We start from the raw sequence: 20,770 nt of genomic DNA on the forward strand, positions 1-20,770 counted from the left end.
CTGGAGAATCCCAGGGATGGGGGAGCCTGGTGGGCTGTCATCTCTGGGGTCACACAGAGTCGGACATGACTGAAGCGACTTAGCAGCAGCAGCATGGTAAGTCAAAATATTTTACCAGTAGTTTGGAATTTTATCAAGAGCATTGAGCACCCAGGTTAGTGAATTTCTGTGTATGCCCTTGGCAGGGAGACACGTTGAAAGCAGATGGCTTGTATATGATGTATTTTGTAAGGTATTAATACTATCAGCTTGTCATGCAAATGAATGGCAACCATGTAAATCAACAACCAAAAAAAAAAAAAAAATCAAGAGAAAGTCTTAAGCTTTGTGTATAAATTTTAATTTTCAAATGTGGAATTATAGTTTATGCAATGCTGTGATAACAGAAATTCCAAACCATTTTGCAAATGACCCACAGTTGTCAAATAGTCATACACGCACACACACACACACACACATATATATGTATGTCTATGTATATGTGTATACATATATAAGCAGAAATGCTGAAGCAGTGTGGCAAGAAAGCCATGTAGAGAAAGGCAGATACCTGCATAAGAAGCCTTTCTGAGAAGATGATTCCAGAGAAGAATTGTGAAAGAAAACAGATCTGTTCAGACATAGAAAATAGAAAGAGAGTCGGGGATTTTGTATGTGGGTGTGTGTCTGTCGAGGCTGAGAGGAACAAAGGGAAATTATGCAGTGGTTTGTAGTCAGAAGTTAAGATTTGCAGTTCATGATCAAAAAGCTCATAATGTTATGCATGATCAGGATCACATCAGATTCCTTTCATTGGAGTAATATGATCCCAGCCACACTTAAGGTAGATAGTTCTTACTGCTTTCTGGATGGTTAGCAGGAAAAGTGGCTATCAAATGGGAAGGAAAGAGGTTATATGTGGTTAGTGTTAGCTAAATTGATAAGAGAAACGGAAATAACTGGCATTAAGAACTTAAAATGATGGGTTGAAAAGGAGAGAAAGGGGCTAAAACAAGAAATTATTTTATCAAATCATTTAAATTTTTCTGATAACCAAATGTAATGTTAAAATATAGACTACAAAGAGGAAAAACTTAAATCACCATATTTAATATTCTTACTATTCAAAGACAACCACTATCAATATTTTATTATATTTTTCTAGTTTTTACATCTATAGTATCAGTTGAGATCATGCTATACATACAGTTTTCTGTACTATTTTCTTAATCTCACATATCATAAACTTTTATTCATAACATTAAAATTCTATGTAAATGTAATTTTTAGTGGCTGAAGAACTAATACAGTTTTTAGTAGCTTCTGTACCATCATTTATTCAACCATTCCCTCAAGGTGAAGTGTTTGGATAGTTTCTAAATGTATTATAAGTATCTCTGAGATAAGCATCTTTGTATGTAAACTTCATTTTAATTATTTCTTTAGATAGATCTTAATGATTTAATTGCCAAGAGAATAAATATTTTCAATGCTTTTCATATATATTACAATTTTTTTAAGGAATGGTTTTGATCAATTTATATTTTTCTTACTAAAGAGGGACATTTTAGCACTATTCATTAAAAATATTTGCTAATTTTATTGGCTAAAAGTGATATTCTAAGCATGTATCTTGTCTGAATTTACATTTATTTGCTTACCAATGAGGCTGAACAGTTTCGGTCATTTGTAATTCTTGAAGTGAGAGATTAAAATACATATACCATGCATATATGATAAGTATATTAGCTGGTATATTTCATATTATTAGCTAACAGGACATCTAAAGAGACTGTATACTGTTGTTTCAAGTGGAGGAATAGAAAGTAAAGGCCAAGTGGTGTAACCGAAAAGTGGACATAGAGGATGATGGAGGAAGATCCTAGACTATAGTCAGTGTTGGGGGGCAGAAGGGGAGTCAATAATAAAGGTCTTCCAAATCGGATCATAGTCATGAGGGGAATTAAGTAGGATGGGTCATGAAGTCCAAGATGGAAAGAGTATGGGAATAGACAAAGAGCAGCAAACTCAAAGGGCCCGGTGGAGATGAAGGCCAGACAGTGAATGAGGGAGGCACCCACTTATTACAGTCCTCCACCTTCACCTCCAGGAGGCCTTGGGAGCTTCCCAGGTTTTCCAGGGAGGCTCTTGTTTATACAAGTCTGTGTTTCCCTCAAATCTGGAAGTTTTCAATAATATGGATCTTTTGTATATCCCCTCTCCCACTCAGCCAGCATGTCTCCTTTAATCACGAAGGTCGATGAGACTGTATTTTGTGTATTTATTGTTTCTTGGCCCTGAAGTCAGCTTTCCATAGCATGCACATTTTTTTTGAATTAAAGAGCCATAAACGTACCAAAGAAAACTAAAAATGGAGAGGACTGCAGAGTTTATGCACAATACATTTGGCAGTGAGTTAAGGACCGAGTTGACTGACTTAAACCTAGATTTTAAAAATAATATTCCGAGATGCTGCCTGATGGTTAACATCACTGATACTATACATTTGCACTTTTACTGCTTATGAATGAATGCCATGCCATGCAAAATGTTTTACCCCATATTACTGACATGTTATGGAACCACCCTGATCCTAGCTGCTCAGGCTGCAGTGTAAGGATCCTGGACACTGCCGTCCTACAGGTCATCCATTAGTCAGCTCTGCCCATTCTGCCTTTATGATGTAATTCAAAGGCAACTAACTTCTCTTCTCATGACCCCAGGGTTACCAGGCCTGAACAGCCTCCAGTCCACCTCTCTGCAACCTTATCTGCATGCCTGGGATCTCGTTTTCAGCCCAGAGTTATCTTAAGAAAAAGAAAATCAGATCTCATCACTTCTCTACTAAAAATCCTCCAGTAAGCCCAGTAGAACCAAAGTCCTTGCCTGTCAGCCCCACATTTGACCCCTGCCTCTTCTGCTCACTCTACTTCAGCTTCACCATCTTTGTCTTCAGATACCCCTGCAGTCTTTCCTTGAGAGAAAAAGGACTTCCCTGACCACCCTACTCGAAATAGCTCCTCCTTTTCCCTCCTAACTCTGCTTTATTCTTCCTCATAGTATTTGTCACTATGCTCCCTCCCCAAAACGTATATATTTTCTTTTTGATTATGTTTCTCTAGCATAACAGGAAGGACCATGTCTGTCTTCAGTTCAGTTCAGTCGCTCAGTCGTGTCTGACTCTTTGCGACCCCATGAATTGCAGCACGCCAGGCCTCCCTTGTCCACCACAAACTCCCGGAGTTCACTCAGACTCAAGTCCATCGAGTCAGTGATGCCATCCAGCCATCTCATCCTCTGTTGTCCCCTTCTCCTCCTGCCCCCAATCCCTCCCAGCATCAGAGTCTTTTCTAACGAGTCAACTCTTGGCATGAGGTGGCCAAAGTACTGGAGTTTCAGCTTCAGCATCATTCCCTCCAAAGAAATCCCAGGGCTGATCTCCTTCAGAATGGACTGGTTGGATCTCCTTGCAGTCCAAGGGACTCTCAAGAGTCTTCTCCAACGCCACAGTTCAAAAGCATCAATTCTTCAGCGCTCAGCCTTCTTCACAGTCCAACTCTCACATCCATACATGACCACAGGAAAAACCATAGCCTTGACTGGATGGACTTTTGTTGGCAAAGTAATGTCTCTGCTTTTGAATATGCTATCTAGGTTGGTCATAACTTTCCTTCCAAGGAGTAAGCGTCTTTTAATTTCATGGCTGCAGTCACCATCTGCAGTGATTTTGGAGCCCCCAAAAATAAAGTCTGCCACTGTTTCCACTGTTTCCCCATCTATTTGCCATGAAGTGATGGGACCAGATGCCACAATCTTAGTTTTCTGAATGTTGAGCTTTAAGCCAACTTTTTCACTCTCCACTTTCACTTTCATCAAGAGGCTTTTTAGTTCCTCTTCACTTTCTGCCATAAGGGTGGTATCATCTGAATATCTGAGGTTATTGATATTTCTCCTGGCAATCTTGATTCCAGCTTGTGTTTCTTCCAGTCCAGCATTTCTCATGATGTACTCTTAGTCACCACTTTATCTTCAAGGTCTAGAACAAAGACAGTCAATGGCAGTAACCATTTGTTGAATGATTGAATGACTCATCTAACCAATTTAAATTGAGTATCTTGAGAAGTTACCGTGCGCTCATAGAAACTTAGGTTCATTATGTCTAAACTATTTGCTTCAGTACTATTTTATGTTGTTCTTTTTCTTGAACATACACTGCTTGCTAATTTTAGCATTATCTAAACTGACCAGCCTTGCAATTGATCTATTAAAGGTATCCTCATGTTTCTAATTAGTGACTTAACCGATGTTTATAGATGCACAGCAGTTAAAGTTTTAATCTGCTAGATTCTTTTTTACATGATTTCTATTGTTTCCATATTAAATTTTTTCTTTAGAATATCTGCTTCTATGTTGTCAAAAAGTAAGAGCTTCTTTTAGAAAATGGCAAAAGTATATTGATCAGATAATTAAGCTTAAACAAGAACTGAACCCAAGAGTTTTAAAGAAAAAAAAATGTTCACAGTCTTTTAAAGACAACATGACTTATTTAGGACCTTGCCAGCCATTCAAGCCCCAGATAAGATTAAATTTCTTGGTTGATTAAGGTATTATACTTATGAAATACATTATGTTTAAAATTAACACCAATATTATTTATTCCTAATTCTTGGAATAAATTAGGTATAATATAAAAAAATTCTTCAGCAAAGAGGTTTTGGTTTTTTTTAAATCACAAAGCAAACAGAGAAGTGTATTTTTATTTTGAAAATTTTATTTTTAGCTGTCCTGGGTCTTTGTTGCTGTGCGGGCTTTTCTCTAGTTGCAGTGAGCAGGGGTTAGGCTCCGGTTGCTGTGCACAGGCTTCTCATCGCGGTAGCTTCTCTTGTTGCAGAGTACGGGCTCCAGGGTACTCAGGCTTTAGTAGTTTCGGCTCATGAGCTCAGTAGATTCGGCTCTCCAGCTGCAGAGCACAGGGTCAATTGTTGAATTGCATGGGTTTAGTCACTCTGAGGTATGTGGGATCCTTCCAGATCAGGTATCAAACCTGTGTCTCCTGCTTTGGCAGGTGGATTCTTTACCACTGAGGCACCAGGGAAGCCCCAAGAAGTGCATGTTTTCAAGTTGTGAGGTGTGTGATTGCCAGAAGGCAGCCTGCAGGCACCCCCGATGCCAGCTTTCCCCATGGACTCTGGTCAACTTGATAAGGCTCCTACCTGACTGTGCAGTGCTTGGTGTCTGCACAGCACGTGGTGCTTGGTTCGCCTGTATTTTATGTGTTTTGGTTGTTTGATATTTAATTGTCTCCAAAAAGATTATTAGTTATTAGCTCCCAGTTCATAGAGCCCACATCAGGGTCCAGGTCTTTGACTGCTTTTTCCCTCTGTGCTTGAATATATCCCAGAGCATTATTGAAAATAAACACATCTGGACAGAAGAGCACAGTGCTTGGTAAATCCAGAATGGTAGGGGATTTCTGTGGTAATTTAGAGGAAATTAAAATACCATTTAACTATTAAAGAGTAAAGCCTACATATTACTTTGCAAAATCACACACTTCCTGAGCTCTTGTTAACCAGATTGCTCATGTGGGGAGGGGGTTCTCCTTTTTATATGGCTTTTGTGTTTAAAAGTGGAACACAGGGCTTGGATTTTACACATTATTTATGACTTTGTAATAGATGTCTCCTCTCCACCTACATTCAGTATTTCTTCTCAACTTCTTCTTTTAAAAAATAAAAAGTGTGTTAAAACTACCACAGGATATGTAAGGTAAAGACTGGTAATTAGGTGATTATGAGGTGCTCCAGTTTGCTGTAGTTCCTGGAATGTGAAGTCAAGTGGGCCTTGGAAAGCATCAGTACAAACAAAGCTAGTGCAGGTGATGGAATTCCGGTTGAGCTATTTCAAATTCTGAAAGATGATGCTGTGAAAGTGCTGCACTCAATATGCCAGCAAATTTGGAAAACGCAGCAGTGGCCACAGGACTGGAAAAGGTCAGTTTTCATTCCAATCCCAAAGAAAGGCAAAGCCAAAGAATGCGAAAACTACAGCACAATTGCACTCATCTCACATGCTAGTAGAGTAATGCTCAAAATTCTCTAAGCCAGGCTTCAGCAATACGTGAACCATGAACTTCCAGATGTTCAAGCTGATTTTAGAAAAGGCAGAGGAACCAGAGATCAAATTGCCAATATCCACTGGATCATGGAAAAAGCAAGAGAGTTCCAGATAAACATCTATTTCTGCTTTATTGACTATGCCAAAGCCTTTGCCTGTGTGAATCACAATAAACTGTGGAAAATTCTGAAAGAGATGGGAATACCAGACCACCTGACCTGCCTCTTGAGAAACCTGTATGCAGGTCAGGAAGCAACAGTTAGAACTGGACATGGAACAACAGACTGCTTCCAAATAGGAAAAGGAGTACATCAAGGCTGTATATTGTCACCCTGCTTATTTAACTTATATGCAGAGTACCTCATGAGAAACTCTGGGCTGGAGGAAGCACAAGCTGGAATCAAGATTGCTGGGAGAAATATCAATAACCTCAGATATGCAGATGACACCACCCTTATGGCAGAAAGTGAAGAGGAACTAAAGAGCCTCTTGATGAAAGTGAAAGAGGAGAGTGAAAAAGTTGGCTTAAAGCTCAACATTCAGAAAACTAAGATCATGGATGGGGAAACAGTAGAAACAGTGTCAGACTTTATTTTGGGGGGCTCCAAAATCAATGCAGGTGGTGATTGCAGCCATGAAATTAAAAGACACTTACTCCTTGGAAGGAAAGTTATGACCAACCTAGATAGCATATTCAAAAGCAGAGACATTACTTTGCCAACAAAGGTCCATCTAGTCAAGGCTATGGTTTTTCCTGTGGTCATGTATGGATGTGAGAGTTGGATTGTGAAGAAAGCTGAGCACTGAAAAACTGATGCTTTTGAACTGTGGTGTTGGAGAAGGCTCTTGAGAGTCTTTTGGACTGCAAGGAGATCCAACCAGTCCATCCTAAAGGAGATCAGTCCTGAGTGTTCATTGGAAGGACTGATGCTAAAGCTGAAACTCCAGTACTTTGGCCACCTCATGCGAAGAGTTGACTCACTGGAAAAGACTCTGATGCTGGGAGGGATTGGGGGCAGGAGGAGAAGGGGACGACAGAGGATGAGATGGCTGGATGGCATCACCAACTCGATGGACATGAGTTTGAGTGAACTCCGGGAGTTTGTGATGGACAGGGAGGCCTGGCGTGCTGCGATTCATGGGGTTGCAAAGAGTCAGACAAGACTGAGCGACTGAATTGAACTGACTGACAGTTTGCTGTGGTAGAGCAGCGGAAAGTGATGACTGTCAAACCTAGCAGGTTTCTAAGAGTTAGTGAAGATTACTGTAGGTAAAGGGATGTTAACAGTGCATGCAGCTGAGGCCAAGGTGTGTGTATGTTGGGTGTATGTGGAAACCAAAAGATGTTTGGAGGTGTTAATCCTTTTATAATGTTGCCATTGTTTTGGTGGGTTCCATGTTTATCCTTCTTTAGGAGGACTCTCATACCTGCATGCCTTCAACTCTTTGAACTCACCTTCCCAATGTTGATTAGTTACTGGTCATGACCAACTATTTTTGCTGACATCACGCATACAGGTAATATGGCTTCAGTGCTGATAATTGACACTTTTTCATACGAAGGCTAGTACCTTGGTGTGTGGGGGGGTGTGTGTGTGGGGGGGGTGTTTGTACCATTTCTTCCTCTTCTGCTTTAGTCATGCATTAATACAGTAACCGATTTCAGCAAAAGTTTTGAAATTCTAAATACTTAGTGTAAAGTGGGCTGCCATCTTTGGGGTTGCACAGAGTCGGACACGACTGAAGTGACTTAGCAGCAGCAGCAGCAGTGTCAAGTTTACTTCTGGAAACCTATATACTACTATTAAATATAGAGCAACACACGTTCACTTGATCTTCACACTGGCTAGATCTTTAAGTTTTTAGGTGAGATAAAATAAAAAATAATGTTCTCCTAATAGGATGTAAAAGGGACTTTAATAAATGTTGTTGGTCAGTCACAAAATCATGTCCAACTCTTTGTGACCCCATGGACTACAGCCCGCCAGGCTCCTCTGTCCATGGGGATCTTCAAGCAAGAATACTGAAGTGGGTTGCCATGTCATTCTCCAGGGGATCTTCCCAACCCAGAGATCAAACCTTGAGTCTCCTGCACTTGCAGGCAGATCCTTTACTGCTGAGCCACCAGGGAAGCTCTGGTAGATATTACCTATATTTAAAATAACCCACATGACAATTTCCTGGCTTATTACCAGGTCCCCATCCATATTACAACATCTCTTTTCCATGACCTGTCTGAATCATATTTCTTTTTTTTTTGAATCTTATTTCTTACTCCTTTTTCCAGATCTACCTTAGAGCTCATCTGGTCTCAAGCTTCTGTTTTGCACCAGTAGGGGTTTTTTTGCCACAGTCTCAGATCTCATATTTGCCTGCTGTCAGTCCACTCTAAAAACAAAGTGGCCTTGTTAAGACAAAGGATGCTCCTCCAGGGATGACGTACGCACGCCAGAGCTGTCAGAAGTTAGGCAGCAAGTGTAGCATGTGTGTACTGTGATGCCACACAGTGTTTATACGTCTGCCTCCACCAAGGCTTATGTAATAGGAATCGGTGTCCCTACCAGTAGAACGGCTGACTTTTACTTTTCTTGTGAACTTGTCTATATTGTGTGCATTTATGATAACTTGTGTGCCTTGTTTTTTGCCAAGACCATAGATAGTGGTAGGCCATGTGTATTTTTAAAATTAACTCTGTTCAAAGCAAAAGCAGGCAGAAGTTGCTCATTTTTGTTTAGGGTAGGCTGTAATTGTAATTATGCCTTTAGATATTCAGTGAAAAGCTGCCCTGCCCTTACTCTAGAAATTTATCATCTTGAGATGGTTTGTTTCCTATGTTTTTGTATTCTTGGTAATGTTTAAGAATTCACACACACACACATTTTCTCTTTTTCTCTCATGTATATTCACACACTTGACTAACAGGCATTCATAAACCAAACCTTTAAGCCAAAAATATTCTTCCTAATGCTTAAAGCATGTCACACATCCAGAATTTATTAAATATTATATAATATTCTTACATAATATATTCAATTACACTTATATAAAAAGGCAGATTTTCTGGGTTCCTTTTGTCAAAAGGAATTCATTGTAAATTTAGTAGTTTTTTGGAAACACTGCCTTAGTATCATTGCAAGATTGCTTCCATTTTCCTTTAATCAGAACTTAGCAATTTAGTTTTATATAATATTTAATGTGATTATAATCTTAGATTTGTTCTGGATTTTGACCCTTTACTAAGTAACCTGTTGATAATTTTCTTGTCACTATTGATAGCTTTAGATTATTTCATTTGGGAGTAATAAAACTGTCTCTCTTAAAAAATATAAGTAGATGAGTAGATTTAAAACTTGTCACTCTGGCCTTTTTACTTCCCATCCTGGCTACTTCAAATTGCTAAAGTTATGGAATTTACAAAATAACAACTAAGGGAAAATTCAAGACCACAAGTTTGAAATGTTTGTTTCAGGAAAAGTTATAGATTTGTTCCTTTCTTTGTACTCTGTGGGGTGCTTTCTTTGTTTGCTAAGGCCTGTCCAACTTTTGTGATCCCCGCCAGGCTCCTCTGTCCATGGGATTCCCCAGGCAAGAAGTGGGTTGCCATTTCCTTCTCCGGGGGATCTTCCCAACCCAGGAATCAAACCCTCGTCTCCTGCATTGGCAGGTGGATTCCTTACCCCTGAGCAGTAGAGCTCCTGTTAATTCTGGCCCAGGTGGTCCCAGATGTCACTTTCAGGAAGCCTCCTGTAGTCCATCTTCTGGTCCGTTCTCCCCTGATCTGCCGGCTGCCTGAAGTGACAGTCTCACCCCCCAGAGCGGTTCCATCTCTTCACTGCTTAAAGAGGAATATATTTACTCTGCTTAAGTGCTTCTGGTCCTCCGAACCCGTTGTTATGTACAGACTGTTTTTATTATCCATGAATCATGTTTTACTGCTCCTTTTTCTTTCTACCCCTTCTATTTGCCCCTGCCTCTTACCAATAAATCCATTGCCAGCTCCAAATGGATAAAGTAAAATAAATGAGGGTTTAGTTCTTGTGTAATTTTTGCCTCTCTCTTTTTTCTACCAGGCTTATCTAAACCCTATTACTGGTAGTGATTAGGAGAAAAGATAAAGGGTACTCACTCCCAGTTACCTACCCCAGATTCAATGAGAAGGAAAAAAAAAAAAAAAAATATATATATATATATATATATATAAATACTAAAAAATAGAACATTTCTAGGAAATCACGGTAACATTTTTTGAGTACTTTCTATTTTGGAAATTTTCTAAGTACTTCATGAAATGCTTAAAACTCAACAACTCAGGGGAAGTAAGAATTTTGTAGCAAGCAGAACAATGTAATCGGCACCCACCTTATTTCTAGGAAGGTGAATTTAAAAAAAAATTTGTTTCCTTTTAGTTAGTTTTGGTGTTAGAATAAAATACTTCAGGTACATTTCCTTCTCTATGAAATGTCAGAACTTTTGTCTTCTTGGGTCTCCCCAGATCCATTTGCTACCGTAAGTTTGCTATTAAATTGTCAGGCTGCTGTGGAGCATTTTGTATCTGGTGATTTAAACACCTCCCTTCTTTCTGTACCACCCACTCAAGTTCATTCCAGGTGCCCTTAGCAAATGACTCCCAAGGCATTTAAGTGGCCAAAGCTCATTGACCAATGAGGAGAAGAGTGTCATGTATAATAGAGTTACGCAGTTCCTGGATCAGGAGCAAAGTTTGCTTAAGCAAAGCTTTTGTTCCCATTAGCCTGTCGCATCCAGATTTCAAGACTGGAAAGGTAGGGGACACCTTATTTGTTGTAATTGGAAGAGAGGAGGAGATGGTTTTGTTTAGTTAAAGTAATTTAGATCAAGTTGAATAAACAAGTGATCCATTTTGTTTTTAACTGAGGGCAAAAAAAAATTTAGAAGTTTGTGAGAATTTCAAATGCTGCACAGTTTGCCTTACCAGCAGCAAAGCCAAACTTCTTAAGAACATTTAAAAAACAAAAAACAAAACAGTTCATCTAGCATCTCTTCACTTTATCACACTTGAAAAAACTAGGTGGAAAAAAAAGTCATGTTTTCATAGATTGCTGCTATTTTCATTCTGGGATTAAAAGCAGGAATTTATCAGTAATATCCACATTTGTTTTCCAAAGTCATTTCAGACTCAGTCGTTATAGAAGAATTTTGTGTGATTATTTAAATGAGATAAGGAAAAATATAAAATTAATAGAATTAGCTCTTAAGAGCTACTACATAAAGGTTACTGATAATGACTGAGTAAAGTTCAGGTGTAAAAAGACTCTCATATCAATCATAACTGCTTTTTTCAAGCCAACAGTAAAGTTTATGAAATGGAATTAGTTGAGTGTAGGTTTATATACTTTAACCACTATATAAATTAGTTTCACTTTTATTAGAAGGAATAATTTAGTTATATTTTATATGCTGTTTAGATGTTCTAATATTAAAGAACCCAGAGATAAAGAATCTTTATTTGCTTTTTTCTACCTGGAAATGGAGTGATCTGGATAGCATTTGAAGCTAATCCTCAAAAGAAAAACCCTGGTCATTATGAATAAAATATGATGAATCAATGTTATAACAAAATGTATACATAAAAACATTTATTACTGATATTATACTCATTCCTTAGCCTACATCTAATGTTTAGTATCAGAAGGTAAGCTCAGGTTCAAAGAAAAGTAAAACTGGTTTCCCAAGATTGCTTTTTCATAGAGCTGACTTAATATGAGTTTGTATTTTATACAGAAATTAGGTAATTGTTTAAAAATACAACATGAGAGATTGTATCATTTGATTAAAATTTTTTAAAGTTTTAATGTATAGTCAAAACTCTATTTTTGCCTAATTTATAAAGAAAATTGTTTAGCACACATTCTCACTGGGTCTAAATGTCCAATAATTTCAGTTATCTCAGATTCTCTCCTTTGTAAAAATTATTTTTATATGCTCCTTTAAAAAAGTTACACCCTGAAACTTTCTACTTTTATTAGATTTTTTTCATAATGCCACTTTATGAGAAGTTTACCCTCCAGATCTCCCTCTTGACTCTTGAGGGCAGGTGGAGATAGATGGAGCACCAAGCACACGGGGTTAACTATTCACAGCAGCCATCTTCTTGGGTACAAGTAAATACTATTTCTCAACTCCAAGCTGAGGTTCAAAGGTTTAGACTTAACTTCACAGATCAGAGGTCAGGCACGAATTGCTGCAATTTGTAGTTCAATTCTGCCGATATGACAGAATTTCACAGCTATGATGATTGCTTTTTCCACTTCTGCACACAGGCCAGGCCGGGCAGTTAACAGCATAATTTGTACAAGTCAGCCCTTGGCACCCAGGTTTAATGAGTAACTAGCTGGTGCCTTAGGTTTCACTGGTACAAGGTGCACATTATAAAAAGGGTCAAATGTCACACACAAGAAATGGAGGGAGTGGGTAGTGAGATTGCAGTAACCACCATTTATGAATCATACATAAAGAATTGGTAATTTGCGTTCATTTTAAAAATAATTTCTGTGATGTTAGTGTTACTGTGTTCATTTTCTTTGCTATGAAAAGACAAAAAGACATAGATAATTTTGTTAAATGTTAGCAAGAAAGAACGATCTGATTAGAGATTATTGACACCCACAGACAGTGAAATTGCAGGCTCTGATTATGCCTTTCATAGGGTTTCTTGAAAACTTCCCCAAGCATGCCAGTTTTTCAAGAATCTAGGGAACAAGTTGGGTAACCAGGTATTTCTGAGCCCATAATATTTATGAGTATCTCACATTTTCTACTCTTCATCTAAAAAGTTACACTCCTGGCTTTATTTCTAACCCAAGCCAAGAATATCTTTTACTGTTTGAAGGTGGATATTGAGATTCTTCAGGAAACCCTTAGATGGTGGGCCTTGACAATCCATGGGTTTGCTGTTCACAGTTTTGACTTCTCATAAATGACTCTGAAACTGCCATATAAATACATAGAGTGATTTGTCATTTCTGTCGTAACACAAATTTTCATTTTCTACTCCCAAACTGGGGTATAGAAGCAATTGGATTCTTCCATAGAGCACAATAATTAAGAGCACAGACTCTGGTCTCAGACCTCTTGGGTTTCAATCCCAGCTTCATCACTTACAATTAAGGAACCTGAACAAATGAGCAGTCTCCCTCTGTTTAATTCCCTCATGTTCAGGATGAGTATAAACAGAATTTGCTTCGTGGAGTTGTAGTAACAATTAAATAAGTATACATGAAATGCTTAGCACAATGCCTGGTACCTATTAAGCACTCCGTGAATATTTGTTGTAATTAGTACTATTGGGACTAGCCTCCTCTACCCTGAAAATCATCCCAATTTGTTTATTATTTTTTCAATATTTATTTATTTGGCTGTGCCAGGTCTTAGTTGGGGCATGTGGTACATAGTTCCCTGACCAGGGATTGAACCCAGGCCCCCTACATTGGGAGCTCCGAGTCTTAACCACTGGACCACCAGGGAAGTCCATCCCAGCTTGTTTGGACGTGGTCTTTGCTCTGTTCATTTCAGGAGAGACATAAGATAAGGTATACTTGGCAAGGTGATCTGGGGATGTTTTAGGTGTATTTTTTAATATCATGAGGAAGTGTGTTTTAAAGTCCTCAGTTTCAAGTCCAGCATTCTTTTGTATGCTAGTTTTCCCCCAACTGCTTTGCTGTCATGTGGCAAAAGCTGTAAAAAAAAAAAAGAAAAAAGATAAATCCAAATCATCTGGTTTCCTTTGAGAGTTGTTTTCATTCTGCCCTTTGGTAAGAAACATTTGAGTTGAAAAAGAAAATAATCCACCTTATCAGTGGGCTAAATTCTATTCCTGATGAGATGTGTTATACTTACTAAAAGTCATGGTTTCCAGAAATGTCAGGAAAGTCTTAAAAGGTGATTTTTTGGTGGGGGGGCGGAGTGGGGGCTATATTTTATTCCTATGGAACAGTAGCATTTGGACAAAAACATGATACTACCAATGACAATATATCAATTATGTGCTTAGTATTGAAAAGGTAGTAACACTCCCTCTCACTAATTAAACAGTGAAGCACCTACTGTGTGCTAGGATTGTGTGTGGGACACTGGGACTATAGCTGTGATCAGATCTGGACCCTGCCCTGGTCAAGTCTATAACTGATTGGAGAAGACTGCCATTATACCAACTACTGTAAGATTAAACCAAGTAAAATTGCCAGTATTCTACTGTTTTTGTCCCCTCAGGGGGCAATTTCATTAGATTCAAGCCAGTGTTATGAGAGGGGCTCCAGAGATGATCTCTGAGGAGTGAAGTGTAAGGGTGAGAACAAGCTAGCTAGACAGGGCATTGGTGAAGATTTAAAGTTCTAGGAGTAGCAAGTGTTGGGGAAAAGTGACACAAGATGAGGCTGGGGAAGGAGCCAAAGTCTTCCTTACGTCCCTTACTAAGGACATTGACTTTCTTCTAAGGGTAGTGGAAGAGAGGGTAGAGATTTGAGCAGGAGGGTGACATGATCAAATTGTGTGGGTTTTAATTAATTAATTAATTTTTTGCTGCTCTGGATCTTCGTTGCTGTGCACAGGCTTTTTTTCTAGTTGCAGAGAGCAGGAGCTATTCTCCAGTTGCGGTGCGCGGACTTCTCATTGCAGTGGCTTCTCTTGTAGAGCACGGTCTCTAGGTGCAAGGGCTTCAAGTTGCGGTGCTTGGGCTCAGTTGCCCCAAGCCGTGTGGGGTCTTCCCAGACCAGGGATTGAACCCATGTCTCCATCATTGGCAGTTGGATTCTTAACCACTGGACCACCAGGGAAGTCCAAATTGTGTGTTTTTAAAAGGTCATTTTGCCTGTCTTGAGAGCCAGATTGATTGCAGCAGGCAAGAATGGATGGGATGAAGTCAGCTGGGAGGCTGTGCAGCTGCCCAGGCAGGAGCCGATGGCTGGCAATATGCTTTCAAAATGTAGTGTCTCATGTTATCCTTGTAACGACTCTCACCTGTGGCGTTAATATCAGCTTCAGTATGCTGGTGAGGATGCTAAGGCCAGAAAGTTAAGTGGTGTGCCTGTACAGGATCTCAGGCCCCTGGCAGAGCTCGAACCAGCACTCTGTTACCAGACTCTTGCTCCGGTAGACTCCTGGTAGCTTTAGTGAAAAGTGAAAGTGAAAGTCGCTCACTCATGTCTGACTCTTCACGACCCCATGGACTATACAATCCATGGAATTCTCTAGGCCAGAATACTGGAGTGGGTAGCTGTTCCGTTCAGACTTGTATACTATTGTCCTGGGGTGTGGACAGTTGGTTAATGTTTAGAACCAGTTTGTTTTTAAGAAACAGAATTCTCATTCCTTGGTGGGGGACTGGGGTTGAAAAAGTTATTTTTAGCCTCAGTTTATGCTTGAGAGTTGAAAGAAGCAGAATGTGACATGGAACTTGATATTAGACTGGAGCCTCCTTTTGGAAAAAAAAAACAGTTATTAATTTCACATATTTATTTATACCTTGCCTCATTCCAAAAATAGATTTGAACAGTTTTCAAAAATACCTATGGTAGACAAAATAGAGAGGGAGGAAATCAGGGCAGGCAAATGAAGATGATGCCATAGGTGTCGTAAGCCCAACAGAAGATTGCCCTCGGATCCTACCAACTCTCTGTAACCGTATGGACCACAGCCCGCCAGACTCCTCTGTCCATGGGATTCTCCAGGCAAGAACACTGGAGTGGGTTGCCATGCCCTCCTCCAGGGGGTCTTCCCGAACTCAGGAACAAACCCACGTCTCTTGGTCTCCTGCATCGGCAGGTGGGTTATTTACCACCAGTACCACCCAGGAAGCCTATAATGGACCCTATCTGTAGCTTTTTTCATAGAACAAGGAGTGAAGGGTGGGAGTGAATGCGTTAACCCAGTTTCTGTCTGGAAACTATTTTGTTTCTCTATGAACTTCCCCACAAATCTTATGTGACCTTCAGTAAGACAGTTTCCTCCATAGTAAAATGGAGGATTTATACTAGAGATGGACTTCTTAAATGGGGTGCCCCAGGACACCCAATATTGTGTCAGGATGAGTGTGGAGTGACAGGAAAAAAAGTGGCATCTTGAAGATTTTCATGATAAAATAGTATTAAAATATTTATGAAATGACTTGTGTTTAGAGTCATTCTGGAAAATCAGGTTTTTTGGTAAATAAATAGTCCTAAGTATTTTTTCCCCCCGGGAAATTTTCTGTTACTTAAATTGCCATGAGAGGCACTTCAGTAATCCATTAAGATTCAGCACAAAACTATGTAAAATCTATAATTTCATTTATATACTAATAATTTGCTTCTACTTCATAGAGTTTACATCTCCATTACCATGATATTATTTTTCAAAGGGAAACATTTGCCATTATAGAGAGAAAGCTTACAATTTTGCACCAATATTATGTGCCAGGAATAGTGTTTTATAAGTATTTTCTCTGTTCTCCATACAGTCCCACAAGAAATTAGCTCCACGTATGGATATGGAGATGAGGCCCAGAAAAGTTTAGTAAGTTTGTCAGGGTTCACTTAAATAGTAAATGAATAGTGCAGGAGTTTACATTTTATTCTGTTGTCTTGACAGGGCAGAATTAATTTCAGGACACACCTTGTAATTTCCACATTTATTGTTCTTTATCAAACATGTGATGGTGATCATTAGGAATTATCTAGAATGCAGCATTTAAGAAAGGTGAGGGTTATATGCTTTGAGATGTACAGAGTTTAGCAACAATTATTCTATGATTTATTTGAGGGTGTAGCTTTATTTTTAGTAGATCATTAATAATTAGGATTAAACCCAGTTCATGGCTTAGTTTTATTGCTTGTGTTGCTATAATGTTATGGATCCCATTGAATGCCTTGCCAGTCACTGCAATATAAAGATAGTTACGGTGGAATAATTTTGGAGCTGTAACTGACTATGTACGTACATGTTAAGTCACTTCAGTCGTGTCCAACTCTTTGTGACCCCATGGACTGCAGCACAGCAGGCTCCTCTATCCATAGATTCTCCAGGCAAGAATACTGGAGTGGGTTGCCATGCCCTCCTCCAGGGGATCTTCCCAACCTAGGGATTGAACCCATGTCTCTTATGTCTCCTGCATTGGCAGGTGGGTTCTTCGCCACCTGGGAAGCCTGTAACTAACTGACTTAAAAGGCTGTTTCATTGGCAGGTTCTAAATTGTGCTCTGTGGTTCTAAAGAACCTATGTGTTCCCACACAGCCTGGATGGACGATGGAGCAGAATGGGTGGAGATGTTTCCCCATATCATCCCCTACTTCAGCTTAGCCAGCTCCTGTTTTATCAGTTTGTTTCTGTATCTAGGTAAATTTTTGGTGGAAGAAAGGATGCTACACCTTTAAAAAAAAAAAAAAAAGAAGCAAAACAAATATTAAAAAACCAGTTTGAAAACTCCTGGTAATCCAGCTTTTTTATTTTTCTTCAGGGGAGCAAACTTTAGCTCAGCCAGGTAAAACGATTTGCCTAAGAACATAGAACAAAGCATGGCAGAGCTAGAATTAAAATCCCAGTCTTCTAGGTGCTCCAAGTCTGGTGTTGCAGCCACTGCACCGTATTGGATTGTGGCAGTCATCCTGGTCTTCTGATGGCTTCATGAGGGCCCTCTGTATTTAGGTGAAACTATTCCTGAAGTTTGGCAGATTATATTAATATTTCCAGGTGTGAAATAAAGGTAAAAGTTTCGTGCTCAGGATATGTATTTTTCACATACCCTTTTAAAATAACCTTTCTCTTGAACTTAAGTTTCTTTTGAATGTTTTCTATATTATGACTTTCAAGATTATCCTAGGACTCTAAATCCTACTTTTTATAGTACTTCATGCAAACAACATCCTCCAAAGTGTCTTACACATTTTAGGGCAGAATAACAAGTTTATTTTATACCAGCTCTGATCGGTTGGTGGTGGTTGGCCGAAGTGCTTGTTTCACTGGTTTTTAAGACCCTCTGGATTTAGCAGGAAAGAATGTGATGATCCATAGTGATGTGTGACATAAGCCCCCAAATGGGGATGGGGGGAGTCCATGAGCTAGATAGTATCATCTCTTTAAAGGGGTACCGCCGCTTCTTCTTGTGGATTTAGAAGCATAAAATATAAGCTACATCTGTATTCATTCCTAAACGCTGTGTTGTTCATCTTGGAGTCAGGGGTGGGGAGGCAGGGTTCTAAATAAGACAGAGGGGAAAATACAACAAATGGAAGAAATTGGTCATTTTCTTATGGCTGTTCCCTGTTTCTTCAAGGATAGGAGGAGAAACAAAAGGTTGTGTTTCTTGATCTGAAGAGAATATGATAATTAGAGTAATAGTAGTTTAGTTTTTTGAAGAAAATGGCCCCAAATTGCATGTATGAAAATTTTATTGAAGTAGAAAACATTCCTAGCAGGTTTTTTTTTTTAACTCCTTAGGATTTGTCTCACGGGGCACTCCAAAAACTGAACTGAGAAATCCCAAGAAAGCTGCCTGAATCTTCCTGTGTACATCGTGTAGAGGATCACACAAATCAAACTGGTGGTTTTTGGTAAGTACACCTTGCCCAAGTTTGATAAGTTTTCATTCTTATCAACCAGTATATCTGCTGTATAGAGAGTGTGTACCAGATGTATGTTTATTGACAACATTAGTACATACGACATGATAAGTCATTTGGTAAGTCATTTTGAACCAACAATATAAATCCTTATTTCTTTGCTCAGTTTACATCTTTGAGGCCCAAGACGAGACGCTACTGCTGCTGCTATGTGAGCATCTTAGGAATTAAGGGAAATTGTTTACTGCTTCTACAACTGTCTCCCTCACCTCCCCCAACCGCCCCCAAATGAGTTCAAGCGATTTCACTCAGAGTTGTCTTTTGAAATTTTTTTTGCAAGGAAGGTCCTTTGTAAAAGTCAGAGAGCTACTGGTATGTCCTTGAACAATCTGTATGCCTCCTCTAATTCCTGTTTCCTCACCTGTCATATAAGGTAAAAATAACTATGTTAGACTCTCCAAATCATGGTAATCCTGTGAACTACAATATATATAAATGCACTTTGACAACTATATAATTCTCCACAGACAGACGGTATTATTCTGTGGGTGATAATCCTAGGTATGCTATGGCAGGGATAGGGGGCATAGAAGAAAGAGGTTACTTGCATCAGCTTCACCCCGAATCTTGGACGGCCAGCCCTCACTTAGCTCTGAGGGGTAGAGACAGCAGATCCCTGTACGTGAGGGAGGAACTCCTGGTGACACTGGTTGCCTGACTGTCTCCCTCCCGCTCCTACCCCAGCCCACCCGCCTCACCACGCCCGTTTTTCATATCCTCTCGGCTGGGTTCTGAACATGCCCACTAATTTCAGGGACACAGAGAGCTAAAATTGTTTTTAATTAAATATTTTTTCTTTTTATCAGAGCATATTCATTAAAGGAAACTTGGAAATTAAAGAATAATATCAAATTACTTCCGAAAATCCAAAGATAACCACAATTAACACAGTAGTATATTCCTTTTTAGTTTTTAAAAATTGTTGTTGTTGCTTAGTCACTAAGTCATGTCTGAGTCTTTTGAGACCCCGTGGACTGTAGTCTGCTGGGCTCCTCTGTCCATGGGATTTACCAGGCAAGAATACTGGAATAGGTTGCCATATGCTTCTCCAAGGGATCTTCCTGACTCAGGGGTGGAACCCACATCTCCTGCGTTGGCAGGTGGATTCTTTACCACCTAGCTACTTGGGAAGCCCTTATAAAAATTTTCGTATATATTCTAAAATATAATTTAACAAAATTAACATAGTTGAGAACATGAAATAAATATTCTAGCCTACAACTATGCTGTAATTGTTATAGCCATTTTCATATTTTTGAAGGTTTGTTACATCACATATATATACATACTATTATGTTCATTACATTGTGCTATGAATATCACAGTAGTGAACATACCTGACTATAAATTTTACCATGTCTCTGATTATTTTCTTGGGTTAAATTTCTATAAATGGAATTAATGAGAATGAACCTTTTTTTGGAGGATGAACTGTTAATTTAATGACTACTGTAATTGAGGTTGTCAAACTATCCTCCAGAAATGTACTAAAGTATACTTGCCATCCCCATCCCCAGACATGACATATGACAATGTTCATATGTACACGTGTACAGATTGCATTCTTTCACATTAAGATTTAAAATCATAAATGAATCCAAGAAGGTCAGGATATATGAGCCTGTTCCCTCCCCTGGCCCAGCCCAGCCCTAACACACACTAGGCCTCCGAAGTAGACAGTATCATCCAGTTGATGCTGTGTCCACCTCGATGCTTCTGACCTGTTCATGGGGGAATGCGCCCGTGAGGCTTGCAGTCACTCACTTGGCATTTATGCCACCACTTGTGTTCATCTCTGTTCCACCCGCTTCCAGGGAACAAAAGGTCTTTTCATTGTCTACAAGAAGCTAATTCAGTTGGTGAGTCCAGACAAACAACAAACAAAAATACTTAAACTTGGATGGGTCACAGCTTATCAAGACCTGTTTCTTCTTTTTTAAAGTGAGGAGTTCAATTTGTCTATATCTAGAGTGTCTGCTTGGGTTTGATCCCTGTGTGGGGAAGATCCCCTGGAGAAATGGCAACCCACTCCAGTATTCTTGCCT

At 39.3% G+C, this 20,770-nt stretch overlaps 1 protein-coding gene across 5 annotated transcripts in view; it reads left to right on the forward strand.

Annotated features, from left to right (window-relative positions):
* Window positions 1-20,770, forward strand: part of RBM47 (RNA binding motif protein 47) — a 175,927-nt gene that overhangs the window by 121,405 nt on the left and 33,752 nt on the right. For 2 of the 5 annotated variants that reach the window (XM_044945958.2, XM_045166300.1), the window contains one exon: window positions 18,544-18,656. Coding sequence is in view for 2 of the 5 variants with exons in the window: in XM_044945957.2 (XP_044801892.1) it covers window positions 18,875-18,876 (2 nt within the window). In the remaining 3 variants the exon portion in view is untranslated. Of the gene's footprint in view, window positions 1-10,511; window positions 10,878-18,543; window positions 18,657-18,831; window positions 18,877-20,770 lie in introns of those variants that run through there. The other 3 variants (XM_044945957.2, XM_045166299.1, XM_045166298.1) reach the window with 3 other exon arrangements.

This window comes from Bubalus bubalis, chromosome 7 (genome assembly GCF_019923935.1).
Source record: "Bubalus bubalis isolate 160015118507 breed Murrah chromosome 7, NDDB_SH_1, whole genome shotgun sequence".
Lineage (NCBI taxonomy): Eukaryota > Metazoa > Chordata > Mammalia > Artiodactyla > Bovidae > Bubalus > Bubalus bubalis.